Genomic DNA, 25913 nt, shown 5'->3' on the forward strand with positions numbered 1-25913 from the left:
GAATTGAAAAGTCTCAGGTCATCATTGTAATTTTGAAGGTGTTTGTTGGGTCTAAAACTTGTTCTTTAACTTAGTTATTTACCCAAGGCAAGCTGACAAAAGGCAGGGCACGGTGAGACAGAGTCAGAGAGTTGACGTTTTTTAACCTGCAGGTTAGGAGAGCCATGAGACAGAGTTCCGCGATCAATGCTGTCTCATTAGAGTCTCTCTCCGAACTCCCCCGCGCTGCTAACTTTTATTGAGGGCTTGTTGCTGGGCAGAATACAGTTACAACACTGTCGTCCAACGTGGCAGTATTCTAGTCATTGATTGAACAGTCACACTCTTGATTGAATTAACAGTCACACTCTTGAGCAGGCAAGATATCTTTGTTTTGAACACACGTTTGCACTCGAAATACTGTAACTTGGTGGAAAAGTACTGAGACGTGTGATGAATCAACATATGTGTGTGTATCTATCAGCAGAATGTGAGCAATTGCCGGTAAGCACATGATTATGGGCTAAAACTGTATTCTTCATATAGGTTGGGAGTGCGTGTATAAAAGCTGTGGGAGCGCAAACTGGCACAATATATTTGGCATACAAAAACAAGCTTATCTAACAGTGTTGAAGAATTTTGTTGAAATTATTTATTTACTTTTTTAACAAATTGCCTTTCATAATCTACCTGCTTTTGAAAAAAAAAAGTCGATCGGCCTCAAATGTCATCTTACTAAATCAGCTTTGGATATTGGCAATTGGCTGAAAAGTTTAGATAACGGTATCGGCATTTGAAAATCTCCGATTTGACTCTGTGAAGTGATTCTCAACAGGATGAGGGTCCAAACAGCCAAGTGGGGCGAATGTTACCTGTCGGACGAAGCTGTTGGATGTCGTGTCGGACGAGGTGCTTCCATCTGAGCGCTTGAAGCGGCTCTTCCTCTTGGCATACTTGCCCTGAGGAAAGAGAAACGAGTGGGTGCGGGTTTGAAAGAAACAAGAGTTTGCCACCAGTTATTATCCTAACAGATCATTCTAAAAGCCCTGCTTGCTTGTGTGCGATGGAGTCAAAGATAAGGCCACATGAGTCTGAAAGGAAACGCACACACAAGTCACGAACAGGCAAGGCAACTCCTAATTTTTCATGCTTTTTCTAACCCTCTAATCAAATTGGCGGACCCCTGCCAAATGGGTTCTATCCGGGTTGCGCAGAAGCCTCTCATTACATTAGGAGCCCACCCTTCATACATCGCCATGGTTACACAATGCCGGCTAATCATGTTTGAGGGGAGACGGCCTGTTCTTCTTCCCGTGTAAGGACTGGAGCAATTGGAACAAGTAACACTCGGAAAAAATATTAGGTAGTATATTGCCTTCTGTGTACACTCTTAACTCGCTGGTTGCCATTGACAGCAAAAGACGACTAAACCATTTGGCACCGCCCCAATCTAAATGGATTGGACGGCAATCGCTACCACTGAAACATGATCATCGGTGGTGAATGAGTTAATGAGAGCTTAACTCATTCACTCCCAGCCATTTTCACCGGTGCAACCCCCTTCGCTCCTGGCCGTTTTACTGGATTTTGACTGATTTTGCAAGGCCCGCAGAAAATTCTGTTCTATTGCTATATAAACATGGAACCCACCAAAAGAAAGATTAGACTCTCTTCTTTCAGCAGGAAAAAAAGTTAGTTCATATCTTTTTCCATTCTTTAGAAATCAGCATGAAAAAATAGCTTAGTTAGAGTAATTTTCCAATTTCTGATGAAAAAAACAGAGAAATTGAGCTTTTTGTAAAAGCATACATTTCAAACATAACTTTGACTTTAACACAGCTATTTTTTGCTTTAGTTACATCCCAAACATCTGAATAATGTTTTTCTTTTACAAAATAACATAAACAACAAGACAAATAGAGCTTTTGATAGCAAAGTAATCATTTATTTACACATAACTAACTGAGAGATGACGCTGTTGTGGCCGCGACAGCCGGGGTATAATTTTCCCTCATCGTCGCCTGTCTCATAAAGATGGATTTTTTTGAGTCTTTCTTTTGTGGTGACCACTGCCTCGTGGCAGAGTTCGCCTGGCGAACTTGCATTCCCGGTGGGGGATTTAGTTGGGCCGTGCGCGTTTCCGTGCGGGAAACTGGACGGTGCGGCCAAGCACGTCAGCGCGGGCTCTGCTCGACGAGCAGCACGGACTCAACGGCATCGTCTACTGCACTGGTGGTCCCGGTCATTCTGCTCAGTTGTCCAACGCCTGGCATCTCGGGCATCCTCCCAGTTGTTCTGCTGGACGTCCATTCGGTCGTCTTCAGCCAGCACCCAGGCCGTGCAGCCCAGCCGTTCGTTCCGTTTGAATCGGGTTGGGGGCCTTCCCAAATGCGCTACTGCCCTCCAGTGGCCAGTTTTATTGCTTTAAAATGGATTTTCAGCATTGTGCTTTGGAGCTAGGTTGAATCAGAACCTTGAGATGTCTCTTTTGGAAAAAAAAAACTGTAAAGGACGTATTAATACGTCTTTGAGACACTGAAACTATTAAAAATAGAACGTATTTATACGTTCTGGCTGGTATTTATACGTTATGGCTCCCGAGGCGTTGCCTCCTCACTGCCTGGGCTGCCGGCCGCGGGAGTGGGGAGGGGGGGGGGGGGGTTCGGTGCTCCGGTCTCGCGTCGCCGCACGGGGGCTCCTCGGCGTTCTCCTGCGTCCGCCTTCCCCTCTCTTCTTTAACTGGGTATCCACCCTGTGCTCCGCCGCGGATCGCTGGCTGGGCGGCGGTGTATCGGCTGGATGTTACCTGCTACGGCGGGGGACCCTGCCCTGCCCTGGGCTTGGTGGGCCGCTGCGGGCCCCGTGGCGTGCCGTGTTGGCTGGGGGGCTGCGGCGGTAGCTCGTGGCCTGGGTGGCCGGACGTGGTTGGGGACGGGTGTGGAGTTGGTGGTGCGTCCCACCACTGCAGGAGGAGGGACGGGCTGCGCTGCCCCCCCGGGCTGGCTGGCTGGGTGGGGGCCGTGGCCCTGTGTCCGTGCCCGCGCGGCGTCTCCACTCGTCTGCGTGGCTGCTGCGCGCCTGGCGGGGCTCGCGTGCAACTGGATGTTATTGGGCGCGCTCGGGCGGGGGGTCGCGGTGCCGGGATTGGCGATGGGCGATGGGGCGGCGTAGGGTCAGTCGCCAACGGGCTTACACTTACAAGGGATTCACACGATTACTGGGTTCTAGATCACAGAGATGATTTGTGTACACTCTACCCCTTTCTATCACTTAGCTCATAGACTCCCCCACCTTCTTCCCCCTCTTTCCCTGGTCAACAAGCCCCCCACATGGTGTCAACCGGAAATACATTTAGCTGACGATAGCACCAACATATTAGTAGTTAGTGTAGTAAGGCATTCAATGTATTTCTTGTTGTTGTGTTTCTTCTCTTTCTTCTCGTGTTTCTTTTCTTCTGTTCCCCCATAACCCCTTCCTGTTCGCTGTTTTGTCCTAATAAATGAGGTATGTTGAATGATCACAAAGGGAGTATGTCAGACTCTCAATGTGAAACATTAAAACTGTTCAGACTATCCGGGCACTTACGCTTCCATTCTCCGTGTCAAACAGCTGAACAGGACAGGTTTAAAAAAAAAAAAAAAAAAAAAAAGAACATATTTATACGTTTTTGGGAGCAAATGAGTTTATCTGTCGATTAATTTTGTGATTAATCAATAAGTTGATAGCTTCATCTATCAAGTAATTTTGCATTCATTGGCAGTGAATTGCAGTTAATAATCGTAGCTACTGTGACTTTTGGAAGGAGGTAAAAGCATTAAATAATTGTAACGCTCCCTTGCCATTTAATATCAATGGAGTATGTGGCCCGAATAACATAGCGGAATTATGGAGAGAGCACTACTACAAGCTGTTCAACTGTATTACGGGTGACGCATTCATACCTGATAATGGTGATCTCAATGAGATTTTAGTGATAACACTGGCTGAAATCCATAAAGCCATTATTGATCTACAGAACAATAAGGCCTGTTGTTATGTACTTCCTTAATCTAAGTACATGTAAGGCTGAGGCTTGCATGGAACAACAATTCTTTATTCAGTGTGCTTCTGAGCATATACAGTGCCTTGCAAAAGTATTCGGCCCCCTTGAATCTTGCAACCTTTCGCCACATTTCAGGCTTCAAACATAAAGATATGAAATCTAATTTTTTTGTCAAGAATCAACAACAAGTGGGACACAATCGTGAAGTGGAACAACATTTATTGGATAATTTAAACTTTTTTAACAAATAAAAAACTGAAAAGTGGGGCGTGCAATATTATTCGGCCCCTTTACTTTCAGTGCAGCAAAGTCACTCCAGAAGGCTTGCGGCTCTGAATGATCCAATGTTGTCCTAAATGACCGATGATGATAAATAGAATCCACCTGTGTGTAATCAAGTCTCCGTATAAATGCACCTGCTCTGTGATAGTCTCAGGGTTCTGTTTAAAGTGCAGAGCATTATGAAAACCAAGGAACACACCAGGCAGGTCCGAGATACTGTTGTGGAGAAGTTTAAAGCCGGATTTGGATACAAAAAGATTTCCCAAGCTTTAAACATCTCAAGGAGCACTGTGCAAGCCATCATATTGAAATGGAAGGAGCATCAGACCACTGCAAATCTACCAAGACCCGGCCGTCCTTCCAAACTTTCTTCTCAAACAAGGAGAAAACTGATCAGAGATGCAGCCAAGAGGCCCATGATCACTCTGGATGAACTGCAGAGATCTACAGCTGAGGTGGGAGAGTCTGTCCATAGGACAACAATCAGTCGTACACTGCACAAATCTGGCCTTTATGGAAGAGTGGCAAGAAGAAAGTCATTTCTCAAAGATATCCATAAAAAGTCTCGTTTAAAGTTTGCCACAAGCCACCTGGGAGACACACCAAACATGTGGAAGAAGGTGCTCTGGTCAGATGAAACCAAAATTGAACTTTTTGGCCACAATGCAAAACGATATGTTTGGCGTAAAAGCAACACAGCTCATCACCCTGAACACACCATCCCCACTGTCAAACATGGTGGTGGCAGCATCATGGTTTGAGCCTGCTTTTCTTCAGCAGGGACAGGGAAGATGGTTAAAATTGACGGGAAGATGGATGCAGCCGAATACAGGAACATTCTGGAAGAAAACCTGTTGGTATCTGCACAAGACCTGAGACTGGGACGGAGATTTATCTTCCAACAGGACAATGATCCAAAACATAAAGCCAAATCTACAATGGAATGGTTCAAAAATAAACGTATCCAGGTGTTAGAATGGCCAAGTCAAATTCCAGACCTGAATCCAATCGAGAATCTGTGGAAAGAGCTGAAGACTGCTGTTCACAAACACTCTCCATCCAACCTCACTGAGCTCGAGCTGTTTTGCAAGAAAGAATGGGCAAGAATGTCAGTCTCTCGATGTGCAAAACTGATAGAAACATACCCCAAGCGACTTGCAGCTGTAATTGGAGCAAAAGGTGGCGCTACAAAGTATTAACGCAAGGGGGCCGAATAATATTGCACGCCCCACTTTTCAGTTTTTTATTTGTTAAAAAAGTTTAAATTATCCAATAAATTTTGTTCCACTTCACGATTGTGTCCCACTTGTTGTTGAATCATAACAAAAAATTAAAATTTTATATCTTTATGTTTGAAGCCTGAAATGTGGCGAAAGGTTGCAAGGTTCAAGGGGGCCGAATACTTTTGCAAGGCACTGTATGTCACCGAAACATCACAGAGATTCCTTTTATTCTGTAATACCGCATCCACAGGAAGTGCACACTATGGCAACAGCAGTGTGACATAAATATGTCACATCTGTGGTGTCGATTGCATTACAGATGAGCATTTAAAGCATGCCAGTCGGAAGGTAATTCCTTTCCTTGCCTTGTGTTTTTATGGTTTCTTAAACATGGCATTCTACACGATTCTATGATGGCAGTACAACTTGTGCCTACTATAAAAGATAAGACCGGTAAAATCAATAGTAAAGATAACTACAGACCAATTGCTCTGGCCAGTGTGCTTTCTAAAGTGCAGGAGACAATAATACTGAATAGAATAACTACGGTATTTTTTGGACTATGAGTTGCACCTGAGTAAGTCGCACCAGCCCAAAAATGCGCAATGAAGAGGGAAAAAAAAACATACGTCGCACCGGAGTATAAGTCCCATTTTTGGAGGAAATTTACTTGATAAAATCCAACACATAGAACAGATATGTCATCTTGAAGGGCAATTTAAAATTAAAATACAATAGAGAACGACATGCTGAATAAGTGTACAGTATGATAATGTTACATGATGCACGAACAACGAAACGCAAACGTGATCGTTATGTTAACTAAGGGACTTCCAAAAAATCGATTATTACATGCATCGCGATTCGACACGTGACGATTCGATTACGATTCACAAAGTTTCAAAAACGATGATTTTCCCTCATAACTTTATGACAGCCGCTCGTGGCGGAATTGAAATTCAAGACACGTCTGCCGCCCGGACACCTTTAACGGACGCACGTACAACGTTGCAGGTTACTGAGCGAGAGATTTACTGCTTTTCAAAAGACTGGAAAATAAATTTGTGTATGAGACAGGCAGGTATGAGACAGGTGGTCGCGCTTTTGTGCGCGTTATTCTTTTAGAGCGAGAGGGGAAGAAAGATAGTTCGTTGCTCCTCGTCTTTCAGATGTCCAGCTGTAGTTTCAAGTCGTGTCAATTGAAAAATGTCCTGAGCGTGTTACTAAGACCCGTGTGCGTCTATAAGAGGTGAGTACACGAACCCTCTTGTATTGTTTAGCCTTTATTGTTGTTGTTTTTAAGGTGTTAATAGTAAGCGCTGAGCGACAAGCTAATTAGCTAATTCGCTAACGTGTATTTCATATGCAGAACGTGTAAAACCATGATTAAGTACAGCGGTAACACTACAAACACGCAAAATAGTACAGAAATCTGTGAAAACAAAGTATGTTGGTTAAAAGAAGTCTTATTTCTAAAGAAACTTTGTTTCCAGAAAATGTGGAATTCAATCCAAATGTGTAAATTTTATTGTATTGTTCAGAGAAATAAGTACTCCCTTTTAAATGGTTAATGTTTTTGCACGTTCTTGTAAAAATGAATAAATAAAAAAGCAGCTTAAGGGCAGCTTTGTGATGTATGGGCATGTTTCCATCGTTCCTGTTGAATCATTAGGATATTTTAAATAAATAATGGGAAAAAAATAGTTTGTCTACTTTATTAATTAGTAATGTACGATGCATCGATAATTGTGATTAACGTGATCATCGTCAATACCGTGATCATCGTTCAGTTCAATTCAATTTTACTTGTATAGCTCTATATCACAATAAGGTCTCAAAGGGCTTTGCAGAGTCAATATGATACACGGTCAAAAACAGTGGGTGAACTAGATAAAGTTCATGTCCTTCAAGACCTGGGCATGTTCTTAATGCTATAGTTATCTGAATAACTCTTAATAGCTACAGTGTATCACAAAAGTGAGTACACTCCTCACATTTCAGCAGATATTTAAGTATATCTTTTCATGGGACAACACTGACAAAATGACACTTTGCCACAATGAAAAGTAGTCTGTGTGCAGCTTATATAAGAGAGTTAATTTATTTCCCCCTCAAAATAACTCAAAATATAGTCATTAATATCTAAACCCCTGGCAACAAAAATTAGTATACCCCTTAGGAACTACGTACATCCCTAAATGTCCAAATTGAGTACTGCTTGTCATTTTCCCTCCAAAATGTGACTCGTTACAGGAGTGCTGTCAGCATTGCTGCAGAGATTGAAGAGGTGGGAGGTCAGCCTGTTAGTGCTTAGACCATACGCCGCACTCTACATCAAATTGGTGTGCATGGCTGTCACCCCAGGAGGAAGCCTCTTCTGAAGACGGTACACAAGAAAGCCCGTAAACAGTTTGCTGAAGACATGTCAACAAAGCACATGGATTACTGGAACCATGTCCTATGGTCTGATGAGACGGGCGGGCTTCTTGTGTACCGTCCTCAGAAGAGGCTTCCTGATGTATAAGTTAATGTGTCGATTAAATGAGTCTGAAAATAGTCTTTTAATGAAAATAACGGACCCTACAAATAGTTATAGATGTACAGTAGGTCAAGCATGTGGCGCCATTGGCGTGAAAGCCTGTTTGTTGTGCACAGATAGTTTGTGCCTTTTTAATGTTCTTTTCTAGTTTCTGTTCCTGTGTTTTCTTATGTCATTTTTTTGTTGGTTTGTGTGCTATGGACACCCTGTGTGATATATAATAGATAATATATAATATAATATATAAGATAATATATAATGAGTTAATAATTGATAATTGATCAATCTGTCAAATAGTTTTGCGATGAAGAATTTTAACGTTGCAAATCTAAATGGTTTGGACGTATATCACCGTGAATGGCAATGAAACATGATTATTGGCAGTTAATAATTGCTCAATGGTCAATGAATTTGGTAGATTCATCTGTCAAACAATTTTGGGATTAATCGATGAATTTTCACTTTGCAAATCCAAATGGATTGGACGTCTATTGCTATCATTGGCGCTGAAACAGGATTATTGGCAGCGAATGAGGTAATAATGAAGAATAGATTAATTGGATAATTTAATTTTGCAATTAACCTATGAATTCTAATGTTGCCAACCCAAATGGATTGGACGTCTATCGCCGTCATTGGCACTGAAACATGATCATTGGCAGTGAATGAGTTAATGATGGTTCTGTCGAATAACGATGATAATAATGAATTTGATAGATACATTTGCTAAATAATTTTGCAATTTATCTATGAATTTCAACATTTTAAATCCAAATGGTTTGGACGTCTATCATCATCAGTAGCCCTGAAAAATGATCATTGGCAGGAACTGAGTGCTTAATCTGTCAATGGATTTGGTAGATGAATCTGTTCAATAATTTTGTGATTAATCTATGATTTTTAACATTCCAAGACCAAATGGTTTGGACGTCTATTGCCGTCAATGGCACTGAAACAAGATCATTGGGAGTTAATGATTACTTAATCTGTTAATGAACTTGATAGATGAATGTCCAATCATTTGTGATTAATCTAATTTTGCAATTTATCTATGTATTTGAACATCCAAATGGATCTATTACCGTCAATGGTAGCAAATGAGGTAAAGATTAAATGCAGGCGGGTGGGTGGGGAAAAAAAAGGTCAGGAAAATGCCAGTTGACAGGAAGCACGCAGGCTTCCTGTTGGCAAACGTCCCACCAGATTAAAAGTAGGGTCTAATTAAAGAGGGAGCGAACAGCAGTGTTTATTCAAGCGGAAGCCGGGCAAATTTCATTTCCTGTCCCCCGGATGATATCTTGAAATCCATGAGATTAAGTTTCATCACAGTTAGGCCAGCGTCATTCTGATTATGGCTATTGTTTGTAATTGGGACAAAGTCGCCCGGTCAAACATTGAGCGCTACATGAAATTAGCCAATTCGACAAAAAAATGGTTTTACCTATTTAATAATTAAATAATAAGAAAAAAAGGTAGCGATTACACAATTTAAATAAATAATTAAATAAAACTAATTCTATTCAGTGACCATAATTCATAGTTTAAAAAAAAATCCCTTGAAATGAATCAAAATAGTATTAATGTGTTCCAGCCTTGCCCATAAACACACAAAAAAAGTTGTTTTAAAGTACAGGTATAAATGCCACTGTAAAATATTATACTTCATAAAAACACATGATAGTGAAATGATTAAGTATAATTTTTCAAAATATTTTTCCAGCACTGCATCAGTTGAATAGCCATTGCCTTCATTGATCACCTATAAGACAGATCTCCTCCATGGCCAAGATCATCAGTCCAGCAATAAGATTTATCATTTGATGAAGACATAAAGGTCCAATTTTGGCAAGACAAAAGTTTTGTCGTCTACAGAAAGTAGTGTGAAAATTGAACAAAAAATGTACTTCAAATACAAAAATATGTTACATACCATAAGCGAATTAAGTAGTGGTGTTGTGAGATCCAAATTTAATATTTTGCATGACTGCCATGGGCTTCGGCAAGGATTCATACAATTTATTGATGAAGTCATCAGGAACATCAAAGAAAGCAATCTTGCATGCCTCCCAGAGTTCATCAACATTCTTGGGTTTCGTCTTCCATGCTTCCTCGTTCATCCTGTTCATGTCTTGTGACTGGGCTGGCCAGCCCTGGAGGATCTTGATCTTCTTTGCCTTGAGGAACTTTGAGGTAGATATTGAAGTATACGATGGAGCACCATCCTGCTGCAGAATTTGTCCCTTTTTATGGTTAGGAATGTAAAAGGCAGCTAAAATTTGTGGAAATTTCAGACTATTCATTTTGCCTTCCACCCTGCAGATCTCTCGCACAACCCCATACTGGATGTAACCCCAGACCATGATTTTGCCACCACCAAACTTTACTGTTTTCTGAGTGAATCTCGGATCCATGTGGGCTCCAGTAGGTCTCCTGCAATATTTGTGGCGACTGTGGTGTAATTCAATGGAAGAATCACCTGAAAAATCCACCTTTTGCCACTTTTCAAACGTCCATCCTTTTGACAGGTTGTGGGCCTTGGAAAATGCCACACGGTTTTTTAATTGTCTTTTGTTCAATGTTGGTTTCTGGGCACTGATTCGACCATGGAGGCCATTTCTAGACAGAATTCGACAGACTGTTCTGGCTGACACAGGGACTTCAAGTGACCAGGTCTCGTGGAGTTCTGCTGCAGAGGAAAAAGATCAAGATCCTCCACACCAGATGTCACCAGACATGAACATCATTGAGCATGTCTGGGGGTAGGATGAAAGAGGAAGCATGGAAGATGAAACCCAAGAATGTTGATGAACTCTGGGAGGCGTGCAAGACTGCTCCCTTTGATGTTCCTGATGACTTCATCAATAAATTGTATGAATCCTTGCCGCAGCCCATGGAAGTTATACAAAATATTAAATTTGGATCTCACAGCACCACTACTTAAGTCGCTTATGTTATGTAACATATTTTTCTATTTGAAGTACATTTTTTGTTCAATTTTCCCACTACTTTCTGTAGGCGACAAAACTTTTGTCTTGCCAAACTTTGGCCTTTATGTCTTCATTAAATGATAAATCTTTTTTCAGTGAAACAGATATATTTTAGTACACTCAACATCATTTTCCCAGTGGGTCTTAGCTTTCATATGAGCCATTTCTGAAACCAATTGAATAATTAAAAGTCAGGTTATTAGCCATTGCTTCAACAAAATGGATAAGCGACAAGACTTTTGTCAGGGACTGTATATATATATATATATATATATATATATATATATATATATATATATATATATATATATATATATATATATATATATATATATATATATAAGGGGTGTCAAACGATTAAAATTTTTAATCGAGTTAATTACAGCTTAAAAATTAATTAATCGTAATTAATCGCAATCAATCGCAATTCAAACCATCTATAAAATATGCCATATTTTTCTGTAAATTATTGTTGGAAGGGAAAGATAAGACAAGATGGATATATACATTCAACATACGGTACATAAGTACTGTATTTCTTTATTATAACAATAAATCAACAAGATGGCATTACCATTATAAAATTCTGTTAAAGCCATCCATGGATAGAAAGACTTGTAGTTCTTAAAAGACAAGTTATAGAAATTTTATATCAAAACCCCTCTTCATGTTTTCGTTTTAATAAAAGTTGTAAAATTTTCAATCAAAAAATAAACTAGTAGCCCGCCATTGTTGATGTCAATAATTACTTACACAATGCTCATGGGTGCTGAAGCCTATAAAATCAGTCGCACCAGCGCCAGCAGAGGGCGGCAAAACTCCGAAAAACACAACAAGTACACCTTTCACTGTGCTCTCATTTTAATCTGTTTGAGCGGGGCATTTGTGCATTAATTGCGTCACATATTTTAATGGGATTAATTTACCGCTCGTTAACGCGATAATTTTGACAGCCCTAATATATATATATATATATATATATATATATATATATATATATACATGCGTATAAAGTGTTGCCCGAGGTTGCAGTTTATGCTAGTGCTAATTCGCAATTCCATTCCTTGGTTTTACATATACACTATTATTTTTTAGTAACCTCAGACAATTATTGTGACAATGTTGGAGTCTACATTTTATGCAACAACTCACTTTTTTTGCAATCTAGAAGGTATTTTTTCAGCAGCGTGAGTTGAGAGCAAAGTTCAAGTTTCCTGGAACATGGAGAACTTTGAGGGGGCTGGGAAGAGTGGGAGTCAAGGCACACTTGAAAGCGCTGCTGACGCTCTCTCTTGCTATACAGTTTATGGAGAGACAATGAGTGTGCTCGGCGTGGGTGTGTTTGTTCCAATTTTTTAAGTAAAAAAATGTTTCTTGTGTTCCCACACTCCATCTACTAAAAAGGAAAGGCACAGCCTATTTGTGGTTGCTGTAAAGTGACACCATGGAGAAGAGAAGCGCATTAATACTCTGAATGAAGTAAAAACGGAGTCAAAATACACTCACCTGTTACGTACACCTGCACAACAGTCATATCTCATCTAATCAGTGGTACTATACAAAAAGTGAGGTTAAATGATGTTGCCAAACACTTCATACTGTATTTGTATGCACTCAATGCATAAAATTCCTAAAAATATTAATATTTTTGTAAGCATCCCAAGAGCTGCTAAACTCTTGTCAGTCCAATTTTCCCCAAAAAATATTTAAATGTATTTTATCGTATTTTTCCACATTTTTTTATTGACTCAGGAAAAATATACAGCATAAAAACATGTATTGCTGTAATTAATTATGTATGGACATGGCTGCTGCACTCATTTCCTCTGTAAAGCAATTCAAAGACTTGTTAGATTGTTCCAAATACAGTGATCCCTCGCTACTTCGCGCTTCAAACTTTCTGCCCTCAGTCCGTCATATATTCCCCCCCCCAATTAAAAAAATAATTAAATAAATACTAGGGTTGTCAAAATTATCGCGTTAACGGGCGGAAAATAATTTTTAAAATTAATCACGTTAAAATATTTGACGCAATTAACGCATGTGCCCCGTTTTAACATTAAAATGACAGCAGTGCCATGGCCACTTGTTACTTGTGTTTTTTGTCTCCCTCTGCTGGCATTTTGGTGCGACTGATTTTAGGGGTTTAAGCACCATGAGAATTGTGTAATTATTGACATCAACAATGGCGAGCTACTAGTTTATTTTTTGATTGAAAATTTTACAAATGTTATCAAAACGAAAACATTAAGAGGGGTTTTAATATAAAATATCTATAACTTGTACTCACATTTATCTTTTAAGAACTACAAGTCTTTCTATCCATGGATCGCTTTAACAGAATGTTAATAATGTTAATGCAATCTTGTTGATTTATTGTTATAATAAATAAATACAGTACTTATGTACAGTATGTTGAATGTATATATCTGTCTTGTGTCTTATCTTTCCATTCCAACAATAATTTACAGAAAAATATGGCATATTTTATAGATGGTTTGAATTGTGATTAATTGCGATTAATTAAGATTAATTAGGTTTAAGCTGTAATTAACTCGATTAAAAATTTTAATCGTTTTACAGCGCTAATAAATACAGATGAGCTGTCTTGATCCGATCACGTAGTCTCACTTTCCCACCTGCTTCATTTCTTGGTCAGGCAGTGCACTGAAGTTGCTTATCAAAGTTAAGGATGATTGACAAACGTTATGGTTTGATCTTGCCAAAGATGCTTGAAAGCCGAAACTTCAAAGAGCGGCATGCGTCAATCATCGTTTGACAGGGAGAGAGGACATTTTACGTTCAGCTACGGCGGACAGTAGGCATGTTGTGTTGCACAAGTTCTGAAATAAATGATTAAAAACCTGACAAAGCTGGCGATTATTTGGAGATGTTACAACAATAATAATTATCAGCTTAACTTGTAAAGACTGGCGAACGGAGGTTGGAGGAGGACCGTAGAGATTGTAGACATTCTACGGCCGTATTGCCGAACCAGTTCAAGGACCGGCACGCTACGCTCATATTTTTCTATCATTTCCATCTTCATTTCAATGGTAAGCGCCCACTTTTTTCACCACCTGCACTAACATTCTGGGAACCTCTCATAAATCATTTCATTTCGAGCATGTTAATGGATGTAGAAACAATGGCGAGTCAAATTCTACGTCGGATGTCGAAAAGATCGTGTGTTGAAGCGATTGGATGTAGAGGTAGCACTGTATAGGGTTTTATAAACACTTATTGATATTAAATACTAGGAGTGGGAACCTCTTGGCACCTCACGGTACAATACGATTTGCGATACAAAGCTCACGATAACGATGATCTGACGATATGGTGATACAACGATTATCGATACATTGGTCAGGAATTCATTCTAGGATATTCTACAAACAACTAATAAACAGAAAAACAAGATTCTGCTGTGAAATGGAATGCGTTTATCACTAGTAAACGTTCAATCCATTTGAAGTGGGAGGGTGGCAGCGAATCTCTCCCACTTCAAACGGATTGAACGTCTATGGCGGTCGGTGGCAGCCAATGCCAGGCAATGAGGTAATTTTGGGCCATTTAAGGTCATTTACCTGTTGATTTTCAGTTACTTCCTGTTGATTTTGGGGTATTTGAGGGGTCTCTTCCTGTTTATTTTGAGTTATAGAACAGGAAATGACCTGGGAATCACCCAAATGAATAGGCAATGATTTAAACTCAACAGGAAATGACCTGTAAATGCCCTAAAATGAACAGCAAGGACCAGTAAAAGCCCTGAAAATCAGACAGAATGACTGTGAATGCTCTGGTTTCGAATGAGCGAACGTTCCCAGTCTAAATGGATTGGGCGGCGAGCACCGTCAATGCAGCCTTAGAGTATACTGAGACACTATTATGGTGGAAGATTTTGGTAGCAATTTGTTGGTTCATTTTTATTTTATTTTTTTAGACATTGACACCTTTTTTAAACGATATCTCGATTCTTGGCAGGAGCATATCGATAACCTTTTGAGAAACAAAGTATCACGATATATCACCATTTTGATTTTTTGTCACACCCCTATCATATACACAAAATGTCTATGTTTAAAATGGGGGGGGGGGGGGGGTGACACTACTCTGCGGTTTTTCACTTTATGTGGTTGGTTCTGGTCCCAATTTACAGCGATAAGTGAGGGATCACTGTATTTGTTTTTCACAGTTTGTTTTTTGTAGTGCGCAACAATGATCTGATTTACCGTATTGGCCCGAATATAAGATGGTGTTTTTTGCATTGAAATAAGATTGAAAAAGATGGGGTCGTCTTATATTCGCGGTCTAGACATTATACCCATTCACGACGTTAGATGGCGCCAGATATCATTGAAGCGATGTTCTGTCATGACAGCTTTCAGCTACTCTCCCCATTCACGATGCTAGATGGCGCCAGATATCATTGAAGCGATGTTCTGTCATGACAGATCTCAGCTAATCTCAAGTTTAACCGGTTTGCATCGTTTTATTTAGGGCTGTCAAAATTATCGCGTTAAGGGGCGGTAATTAATTTTTTTAAATTAATCACGTTAAAATATTTGACGCAATTATCGCACATGCCCTGCTCAAACAGATTAAAATGACAGTACAGTGTAATGTCCGTTTGTTACTTGTTTTTTGGTGTTTGGGGCCCTCTGCTGGCGCTTGGGTCCAACTGATTTTATGGGTTATTACCATGAGTGGGCATGGTGTAATTATTGACATCAACAATGGCGAGCTACTAGTTTATTTTTTGATTGAAAATTTTACAAATTTTAATAAAACGATAACATTAAGAGGGGTTTTAATCTAAAATTTCTATAACTTTTACAAACATTTATCTTTTAAGAACTACAAGTCTTTGGATGGATCACTTTAAGAGAATGTTAATAATGTTAATGCCATCTTGTTGATTTATTGTTATAATATATAATATAAACAAATACAGTACTTATGTACCGTATGTTGAATGTATATATCCGTCTTGTGTCTTATCTTTCTTTCCATTCCAACAATAATTTACAGAAAAATATGGCATATTTTATAGATGGTTTGAATTGCGATTAATTACGATTAATTAATTTTTAAGCTGTAATTAACTCGATTAAAAATTTTAATCGTTTGACAGCCCTAGTTTTATTGCAATGTTTTTCTTTATTCAGATTTGTTTAAAGACTACAGTTACAGTTAGACTTCACTTTGATGGTTAATGCAGTTATTGCAATTTTGTTGTTTTATCACAATAGATTGGTTTATTTACATTTCAAAAACAAGAAGCCATTCATTTTTTAATGTGATTGCACTTTAGTTTACATATTTAAATGTTCAGATTTTAAGATTTGAATGAGGCAAAATAACATGCTTTTTCTCTCAAATAATTATTTTCTGTATAAAAATTAATTTGGTGTTCAAAAAGTCTTTTTCAAACTTGAGTCTTGAAAAAGAGGGGGGTCGGCTTATAATCAGGGCCGTCTTATATTCGGGGCAATACGGTATATTCAGGGGTGAAAGTGGCTAGAATTTCTTGCCGGAACTCCCCTACGTGAAGGTCGCCACGGAGCCAGAAGTTTAGTTTATTTATTTATTTATTTTCATTTTTGGGGGGGTGTTTTTTGGCACAGTTATATCTATAACAACATACAAAAACTGATTTTTGTTCAAAATTGTATTTTTTTTAGATGATTTGCAAACTAAAAGTTAACAAAAACGGCAATAACCCTAACCTCCACCTCCTAATTTTTATTTTCCCTCATTTCCTCACATACTAAAGGCCAAATCTCAATTTTAACTACTTAAGAACATAGGATGTATATTAAAATTGTAATGTATTTAATGTAAACATTTACTTTTTTTTATTATTATTATAAAGATAAGTAACATACTTTCAGAAAAATAAGTACAAATGACTTATAGTATGCAGAGTGAAATAGAATATATTTTGAAGATCGCGCAAACATTGACTTTTTTAAATCATAAGGAAATGAATAAGTAGCCTAACATAAATGAACAAATATAAGTCCAAAGTGCACATTGACAGCTAAGATGTTCTGAACCTCCCAGTCAGAGCAAATAAAACTAAATATGATAAATAAGCCTCCTCAACTCTTTCCTTGCTCTTAAAGATTTGTTCCATTTTCTGTTGCATTGCCGTTTTTTGTCGCATCAATTCAACAAACTTTTTTTTTTTTTTTTTTGCTGTTCCAGAAAACATGCACATTTGAACCAATCAGAGCTAACCATCTCTGCTGATCACGTCAGTATGTCAGCCAAATGAACGGAGAAATGAGTCCAGGCGTTTTGCTTAGCTGCGTGCATTCGCACATTGACGTGACTCATCATCGTCATACTCAGATAATTGCAGCAGATGGGGAAACCTCCATGCAATCCGTGGAATAAAATAAATAATATATATCGGTGGAAACGGATTACGCTACACAAGCACTTTATTATGCTTGTTGTTAACACTTGTGTATGTAAATCTGATGTACGATTTTTTTTTTTTTTTTTTTTACATAGCATTTTGACAGTTGCCGTCATATTTTTGGAATCAAAGCACCCTGTACCGGAACTGCGTTCTGGCCCTGAATCTTATACCGGAACTGCGTTCCTGACCGTTCTGGCCCACTTTCACCCCTGGGTATATTCCCATTTGATTCTTGGTGTTTTTTTTTTGTTTGTTTGTTTTTTTTCTATTGCGATTTGTTGTTGTACTATAATAATACTACAATAAGTATTTCTTAGACAATAATATGAACAAACACATTGTCAGGTTTTCAAATTCGAATATGAAAAACACCATGCGCAATGATGAAGAGATGAATTTTCAACTTCAAAAGTGCAAATCTCACCTTAGCCAACGCACCTTTTTTATTAGATAGCTCATTAGATTGTGCTGGAGTAAGATTTTTTTCTCCTTCGTATACTATAAAAAAGGCCTTTCTCCGTGTCTACTTTCTATCATCATGACACCATGTTGTGTGTGTAGTTAAACAAAGGCGTGGCTTTGCATTGCATCCAATAGACATCCTTGCACAAACACCGCTTATGAACCACCATTTGCTACCAAGAAAAAAAGACTTCGAATAAATATGAATCCAAATATATTAGAGCAAATCGAAAGTCAACGTGCATAGAAACCAAACGTTCTCGTGGGGTTGGAGGGAATCACCTCACTGGAAAGAAAGCAACTGGCGAGCAACCTGTTAATCTCTTTCAAAACAAACCGCAACATTTAAATGATGCCATAAAACGGAGCTGTTTGAAATGAATATATTTAAGTCTCCTCCCTTATTCTTACCTGTGATTGAGGATGATGGTCGAACATGTCCATTTGGATCTCCTGGGTCGAGGTGGAAGGCGTCCTGGACATACTACTTTTCTGTACCATTGATTTAACGTTTGGACCTTTATCACAGAATGTAATTTTGGCGACAGTGCGTTTACGTTGGTGTCCACGGACTCATCTCTGTCGTGTCCGTGGGGCTCGCCTCGTTGATGCTCTGTGGAATGAATGACAACAGCTGCCTTCGCAAAGCAGCCTGACAGCCTGCCTGCCGAGTTGACGATGGGAGAGCCGAGTGAGGAAGCAAGAAAGCGCCCTGACTGTAAAGAGGCGGAACAGCACCTAAGCACATCCGGTTCTACCTTTCACAATACATTAAAAGTCGAGTTTAAAGACGGTAGCGTCAGGTATCGACACGGAAAATTCAGCAATGATTAAGAATCCTGTATTAAAGGGATAGAATTGAAAAATAACGGTGTTTTTTAGTAGTTTGTAAAAGAAGGGCACAATTAAAAAAGCCGTGCTCATCTGCTGTCTTTTATTTTGAAGGCGTCTAATTCTAACTTCCGGCGTGCTTTTAGCGTAAAAGGATGTCGTTTCTCTCCACAGCTGGAAGCCGATGAGAGTTTATCGATGGATGAGGAGATCACACACACACCCGCAACAGGTAGTGGTTGTATACTAGTATAGTAATACGAATTAACAAGGGCGTAGGTTTGCATAGGGACGGTAGCAGGGGTGAAAGTGGCCAGAATTTCTTGCCGGAACTCCCCGACGTGATGTTCGCCACGGAGCCAGAAATTTTATTCATTTATTTTTTCTTTCTTTTTTTTTTAGTGGGGGGGTGTCAAACCTCTTAAACTACTGAAATGCAAAGAAAACTGTTTTAGCAGTTATTTCTATAACACATACAAAAACTGATTTTCATTCAAAATTGTATTTTTTCCAATGATTTGTAAAATAAAAGTTAACAAAAACAGCAATAACCCCAACCTCCATTTCCTATTTTTTATTTTCCCTCATTTCCTCACATACTAAATGCCAAATTTCAATTTTAACTACTTAAGAACATAGGATATATATCAAAATTGAAGTTAATGAAACATTCAGAAAAATAAGTAGAAATGACTTATATTATGCAGAGTGAAATGTAATATACTAGTATTTTGAAGATCGCGCAAACATTGACTTTTTTTTAAATCATAAGGAAATGAATAAGTAGCCTAACATAAATGAACAAATATAATAAAAATAAGTCCAAAGTGCAAATTGACAGCTAAGATGTTCTCAACCTCCGCATCAGAGCAAATAAAACTGAATATGATGAATAAGCCTCCTCAAGTCTTTCGTTGCTCTTAAAGATTTGATCCATTTTATCTCGCATTGCCCTTTTTTTGACGCATCAATTCAACAACCTTGTTTTTTGCTGTTCCAGAAAACATACACATTCGAACCAGAGCGAACCATCTCTGCTGATCACATGTCAGTATGTCAGCCAATTGAATGGATAAATGATTCCAGGCGTTTTGCTTTGCTGCGTGCATTCACACATTGACGTGACTCATCATCGTCAGACTCTGATAACTGCATCAGCTGGGGAAACCTCCATGCCGTCCGTGGAATAAAATAAATAATAAATACTGGTGGAAACAGATTACACGACACAAGCACTTTATTATGCTTGTTGTTAACACTTGTGTATGTAAACCTGATGTTGATAGATTGTTTTCTTCTTGGAGATGAAATGCATGTGTGGTAGATTAGTTTTTTGTTTTTTTTTACATAGCGTTTTGACAGTTGCTGTCATATTTTTTGGAATCAAAGCACCGTGTACCGGAACTGCGTTCTGGCCCTGAATCTTATACCGGAACTGCGTTCCTGACCGTTCTGGCCCACTTTCACCCCTGGACGGTAGGGACATAACACTAACAACTTTTGAGGATGCTCAAATTGTCGACCTTAATTTTAGGCAACCTTATTTCCATTATATAATGGCTTCAGTTATAGAGGTAATTTACAAGGGCGTAGCTTTGCATAGGCACGGTAGGGACATAACACTTCCAACTTTTCAGGATGTTCAAATTGTCCCCACCAACTTTTAAGCAACCTTATTTGCATTATATAATGACTTCAGTTATATACAGTGTATCACAAAAGTGAGTACACCTCGTCGCATTTCTGCAGATATTTAGGTATATCTTTTCATGGGACAACACTGACAAAATGACACTAGAACACAATGAAAAGTAGTCTGTGTGCAGCTTATATGATACGGTTAATTTATTTTCCCCTCAAATAAATGTCCAAAATGAGTACTGCTTGTCATTTTCCCTCCAAAATGTCATGTGACTCGTTATAGGAGGGCTGTCAGCATTGCTGCAGAGATTGAATCAGAGCATGACAAGCGCACATAGATGAATTATGTACCCTACCCAAAACCTTAGACCACAGTCCCTCTCCGATTGGTGTTTGAAGATCCCGTGTCCACAGGTCTTTGATTCTGGATAAGGACGAAGCTACAATATGAGAAATTAGATTAAAAATGCCCTTAATTCCCCCTTTCTCTGTCGGATCTAAAGACATAACATCATCTAAAACTGTTGTAGGAGGTTTATTTGGGAAAAGCGGTATGATACTCTTAACAAAGCTTCTAAGTTGCAGATATCTAAAATGATGAGAGTTAGGAATATTAAATCTTTGGACTAGCTGTGCAAAAGAGGCAAAAATATCATCCACAAAAAGGTCATTTAAATGTGTAAGACCCAGGCTGGACCACAAATGAAAGGCTTTATCGACTGTTGAGGGTACAAAAAAATGATTCGACGCCACTGGGCTAAAAAGGTAAGTACCAACTACACCATTATTTTTTTCCTAAATTGAGATAGTGTCCGAAGGGAGTGAGATAATACTGGGTTATTTCCCGATATCCCAACTGTCAAGGGCAGTGGCGCACCACACAAGGCGGCTAATGAATTTGGGAGACATGCACATGCTTCCATCTGCACCCAAGTGGGACCATTCTCCTTAAGATGGTAATATAACCAATATGCCATACAATTTAGATATGCGGCCCAGTAACACAACTAAAAATTAGGAAGAGCCAAACCGCCCTCGCTTTTAGCTAGGGTTGTTCCGATCATGTTTTTTTGCTCCCGATCCGATCCCGATCGTTTTAGTTTGAGTATCTGCCGATCCCGATATTTCCCGATCCGATTGCTTTTTTTTGCTCCCGATTCAATTCCAATCATTCCCGATAATTTTTCCCGATCATATACATTTTGGCAATGCATTAAGAAAAAAATGAATAAAACTCGGACGAATCATGACAATTATCATGACATTATCATTATTATCATGACAATAAATCCTCAAGATGGCATTTACATTATTAACATTCTTTCTGTGAGAGGGATCCAAGGATAGAAAGACTTGTAATTCTTAAAGGATAAATGTGACTTTGTATATTGTGACTAAATATTGCCATGTAGTGTATTTGTTGAGCTTTCAGTAAATGATACTGTAGCCATTTAAGTGTTCTGCCCAAATGCATGATGGGAAGTGGAACCATGACTGTGCGTAGTGGTACCAATTGATATATCTTCTCTGCGTTGGGAAATAACATAGGGTTTTAAGAAAAAGATCAATTACTACCTTTCTTCCCCACATTGCTTCCCACGATATTTCTAATCGTAGGGAGAAGGATTGTAAGGCTTTAGCCAATTAAAAAACTGCCAAAATTCACTCTACTCATTTCACGCTGCCTTATAGCTCTTTATATAGGTAAAACGGCGCCATTACAGATTGAACGCGACAATGCGTGAGTGGGTCGTGCAGCGCATGCGTTAATTGCATTGAATATTTTAACGTGATAAATTTTTTAAAAATTTAATTACCACCGTTAACGGGATAAATTTGATAACCCTACCTTAAGCCTAAACTAAAGACTCTGGATGAGTGTAACATATTATGTCTGTAACGTTAAATACAATTAGAAAACGTTTTAATTAAAAATTATATATATATATTAAAAAATGGCATGGCCGATATTTCTTTGCCGATTCCGATACTTTATAAAATGATGTGATCGGACCCAATCGATCGGGATGCCGATCGATCGGGACATCTCTACTTTTAGCCCCTTGCAGGAATTCTTTACGTAAACGTGGCTGTTTATTATTCCATATATAAGAAGAAATAATTGAATCCTATTTTTTAAAATATGAAGCGGGAATGAAAATGGGCAAACATTGAAACAGGTATAAATATCTGGGCAATACCGTCATCTTGACAGCATTAACGCGTGCTGCTAGTGAGGTATGCAGTTGTGACCAATTAGCCAGGTCAGTCTTAGTCCTAACCAAAAGCCTGTCAGCCAATTAATATTTTCTACACGTGTAGCTGAAAATCTACTGGATGAAACAATATTTTTATTCACTAGCATGCATCGACCAGCCACAATATTAGGCACACATACCACCATTTCATCTTGACTTATCCACGGTGCTTCTTATTGAATTGAACTCATTCTGTCACTACACTCGTAACTGAAAACACTCGTATCTCAAGGCACTGTTATCGGCAATATGATTGTGCGTTGGATATTTGTTCTAATGAGGGACAAACAAATACAAATTATTTTTAGCACATTTGCATATTGTTTATAATCAATATTATTCAGCTTAATCTTGCAGTTCTACTTTCTTATTTCACTTTTGAACCTGTCACATTTTGTTTACAATTACTTGAAGAATAAGGGTAGAAAAACAAGCCCATATCCTACTTTTGCACCATACACGATACCATGGCAACTGTAAGGTCTAGAGTGTATTTAGCCAATTCATTTTTAGCTATGTAATAACCCGATGGTGTGGAAAAGGAATAAGCATTCATCATCAATGCATGTTGGTCAAGTGAATTCAAAAAAGGAGTTAAGTTACACACAGACTTGTTTAATGCCGTGGCCTATTCAGGCTGCAGAAAAAAACAATTTAAACGGAGTAATATGATAGTTAGGAGTTTTCACATCATGTCAAAATTGCTTCTCAAACAGAAAGTACAGTCCCTCACAAATGTCTTGTTGCTTATCCATTTTGTAGAAACAATTGCCAAAAACCTGACTTTTAATTATTTAATTGGTTTCAGAAATGGCTCATATGAAAGCTAAGACCCCCCCAAATGTTGTTGAATGTACAAAAATATATTTGTTTCACTGAAAAAAGATTTATCATTTAATGAAGACGTAAAGGTTTAATTGTGTCAAGACTAAGGTTTTGTCGCTTACAGAAAGTAGTGTGAAAATTGAACTAAAAATGTACTTCAAATACAAAAATATGTTACATAACATAAGCGAATTAAGTAGTGGTGCTATGAGATCCAAATTTAATATTTTGTATGAATTCCACGGGCTTGAAGGACTGCATCCATGCGGTTCGGCAAGGATTCATACAATTTATTGATAAAGTCATCAGGAACATCAAAGAAAGCAGTCTTGCATGCCTCCCAGAGTTCATCAACATTCTTGGGTTTCGTCTTCCATGCTTCCTCTTTCATCCTGTTCATGTCTGGTGACTGGGCTAGACAGTCCTGGAGGATCTTGATCTTCTTTGCCTTGAGGAACTTTGAGGTAGAAATTGAAGTATGCAATGGAGCACCATCCTGCTGCAGAATTTGTCCCTTTTTATGGTTAGAAATGTAAGAGGCAGCTAAGATTTGTTGATATTTCAGACTATTTATCTTTCAGGGTGCAGACAATAAAAAAACCGTGTGGCATTTGCCAACGCCCACACCCTGACAAAAGGATGGACGCTGGAAAAGTGGCAAAAGGTGGATTTTTCAGATGAATCTTCCATTGAAATACACCACAGTCGCCGCAAATATTGCAGGAGATCTACTGGAGCCCACATGGATCCAAGATTCACTCAGAAAACAGTGAAGTTTGGTGGTGGCAAAATCATGGTCTGGGGTTACATCCAGTATCGGGGTGTGCAAGAGATCTGCAGGGTGGAACGCAACATAAATAGTCTGAAATATCAACAAATCTTAGCTGCTTCTTACATTCCTAATCATAAAAAGGGACAAATTCTGCAGCAGGATGGTGCTCCATCGCATACTTCAATCTCTACCTCAAAGTTCCTCAAGGCAAAGAAGATCAAGATCCTCCAGAATTGGCCAGCCCAGTCACCAGTCATGAACATCATTGAGCATGAGTATGGAAGACGAAACCCAAGAATGTTGATGAGCTCTGGGAGGCATGCAAGACTGCTTTCTTTGATGTTCCTGATGACTTCATCAATGAATTGCATGAATCCTTGCCGAACCGCATGGATGCAGTCCTTCAAGCCCATGGAAGTCATACAAAATATTAAATTTGGATCATCTCACAGCACCACTACTTAATTCGCTTATGTTATGTAACTTTTTTGTATTTGAAGTACATTTTTTGTTCAATTTTCACTACTACTAATAATGATATATCTTTTTTCAGTGAAACAAATATATGTTTGTACAGTCAACATTATTTGGGAGCGTCTTCGCTTTCATACGAGCCATTTCTGAAACCAATTGAATAATTCAATTCAATTCAATTTTATTTGTATAGCCCTATATCACAATAAGGTTGTCTCAGAGGGCTTTGCAGAGTCAATATGATACACAGTCACACACAGTAGGTGAATTAGATAAAGTTCATGCCCTTCAAGACCTGGGCATTCCCCATCCTTAGACCCTCCATGTCGGCAAGGAAAAACTCCAAAAATCCTTTGGGAAAAATGAGAAACCTTGGGGAGAACCACAGTCAGGAGAGATCCACTCCCAGGACGGACAGGCTATAGATGCACCAGGACTAATGGTGGGTATTAGCAGCAGGAGGTCCAGTTTGTAGAGATGCAATTAAAAGTCAGGTTATTAGCAATTGTTTCTACAAAATGGATAGGCGACAAGACTTTTGTCAGGGACTGTATATGCATTGATGCCGTTGACCGTTTTGCTGTGAATAGTGATACAGATTGGTGAAAAGTCACCATCTAAATGGACGGTGGGAAAAAAAATGTTACTTGTTGTTTTGCAATGTTTGAATCAGTGTTGTTTTTGGGTGCCCCTTTCATTTTCGTCTCAGTCTTTTGGTATATACTTACTTTTCCTAGTCATATTTTAGTCATTTCAAAATGTTCGTCTTCGTCCAGTTTTAGTCAACGAAAACTCAGACAAATTACGTCTACTTTTAGTCGACAATTACTCAAAAAAAAAAATTCGTCTGTAAACTTCAAATATTTTAGTCCATGAATAAATAAATAAATAAATACGCACATAATTGTAGAGTCTACAAGGACATTACCATCTTTGTGATGATGACTCACCTGGATGCTACAAACTGTATGTAAAAAGCTTTTCAAGAGTTTAAGACGACACTCACAACGCTAAATGCTAATGCTAACGCGAATACTATGCTAACACTTCAAGTTACATCTAGTTTGTGATGATCACTCCACACAGACCTTTAAAGGCTAAAGCAAAATGGCATATTGAGCCAAGATAAGAAAAACAAAACTTGACATATGTTTAAAAAAAGGCTAGT

The 25913-nt window shown here is 38.7% G+C and overlaps 1 protein-coding gene across 2 annotated transcripts in view; it reads right to left on the bottom strand.

The window, feature by feature from the left end:
* cacnb1 (calcium channel, voltage-dependent, beta 1 subunit) overlaps positions 1-18623 on the bottom strand; it is a 113476-nt gene extending 94853 nt beyond the window's left edge. For both annotated transcript variants that reach the window (XM_057860699.1, XM_057860698.1), the window contains exons 1-2: positions 18356-18623; positions 852-938 (exon numbers count right to left, since the gene is read on the bottom strand). In XM_057860699.1, the coding sequence (XP_057716682.1) occupies positions 852-938; positions 18356-18445 (177 nt within the window). In that variant the 5' untranslated portion in view covers positions 18446-18623. The remainder of the gene's footprint in view (positions 1-851; positions 939-18355) is intronic.
* Positions 18624-25913: the final 7290 nt, after the last annotated feature.

The sequence above is a fragment of the Corythoichthys intestinalis genome, chromosome 16, assembly GCF_030265065.1.
Source record: "Corythoichthys intestinalis isolate RoL2023-P3 chromosome 16, ASM3026506v1, whole genome shotgun sequence".
NCBI classification, from domain to species: Eukaryota; Metazoa; Chordata; class Actinopteri; order Syngnathiformes; family Syngnathidae; genus Corythoichthys; species Corythoichthys intestinalis.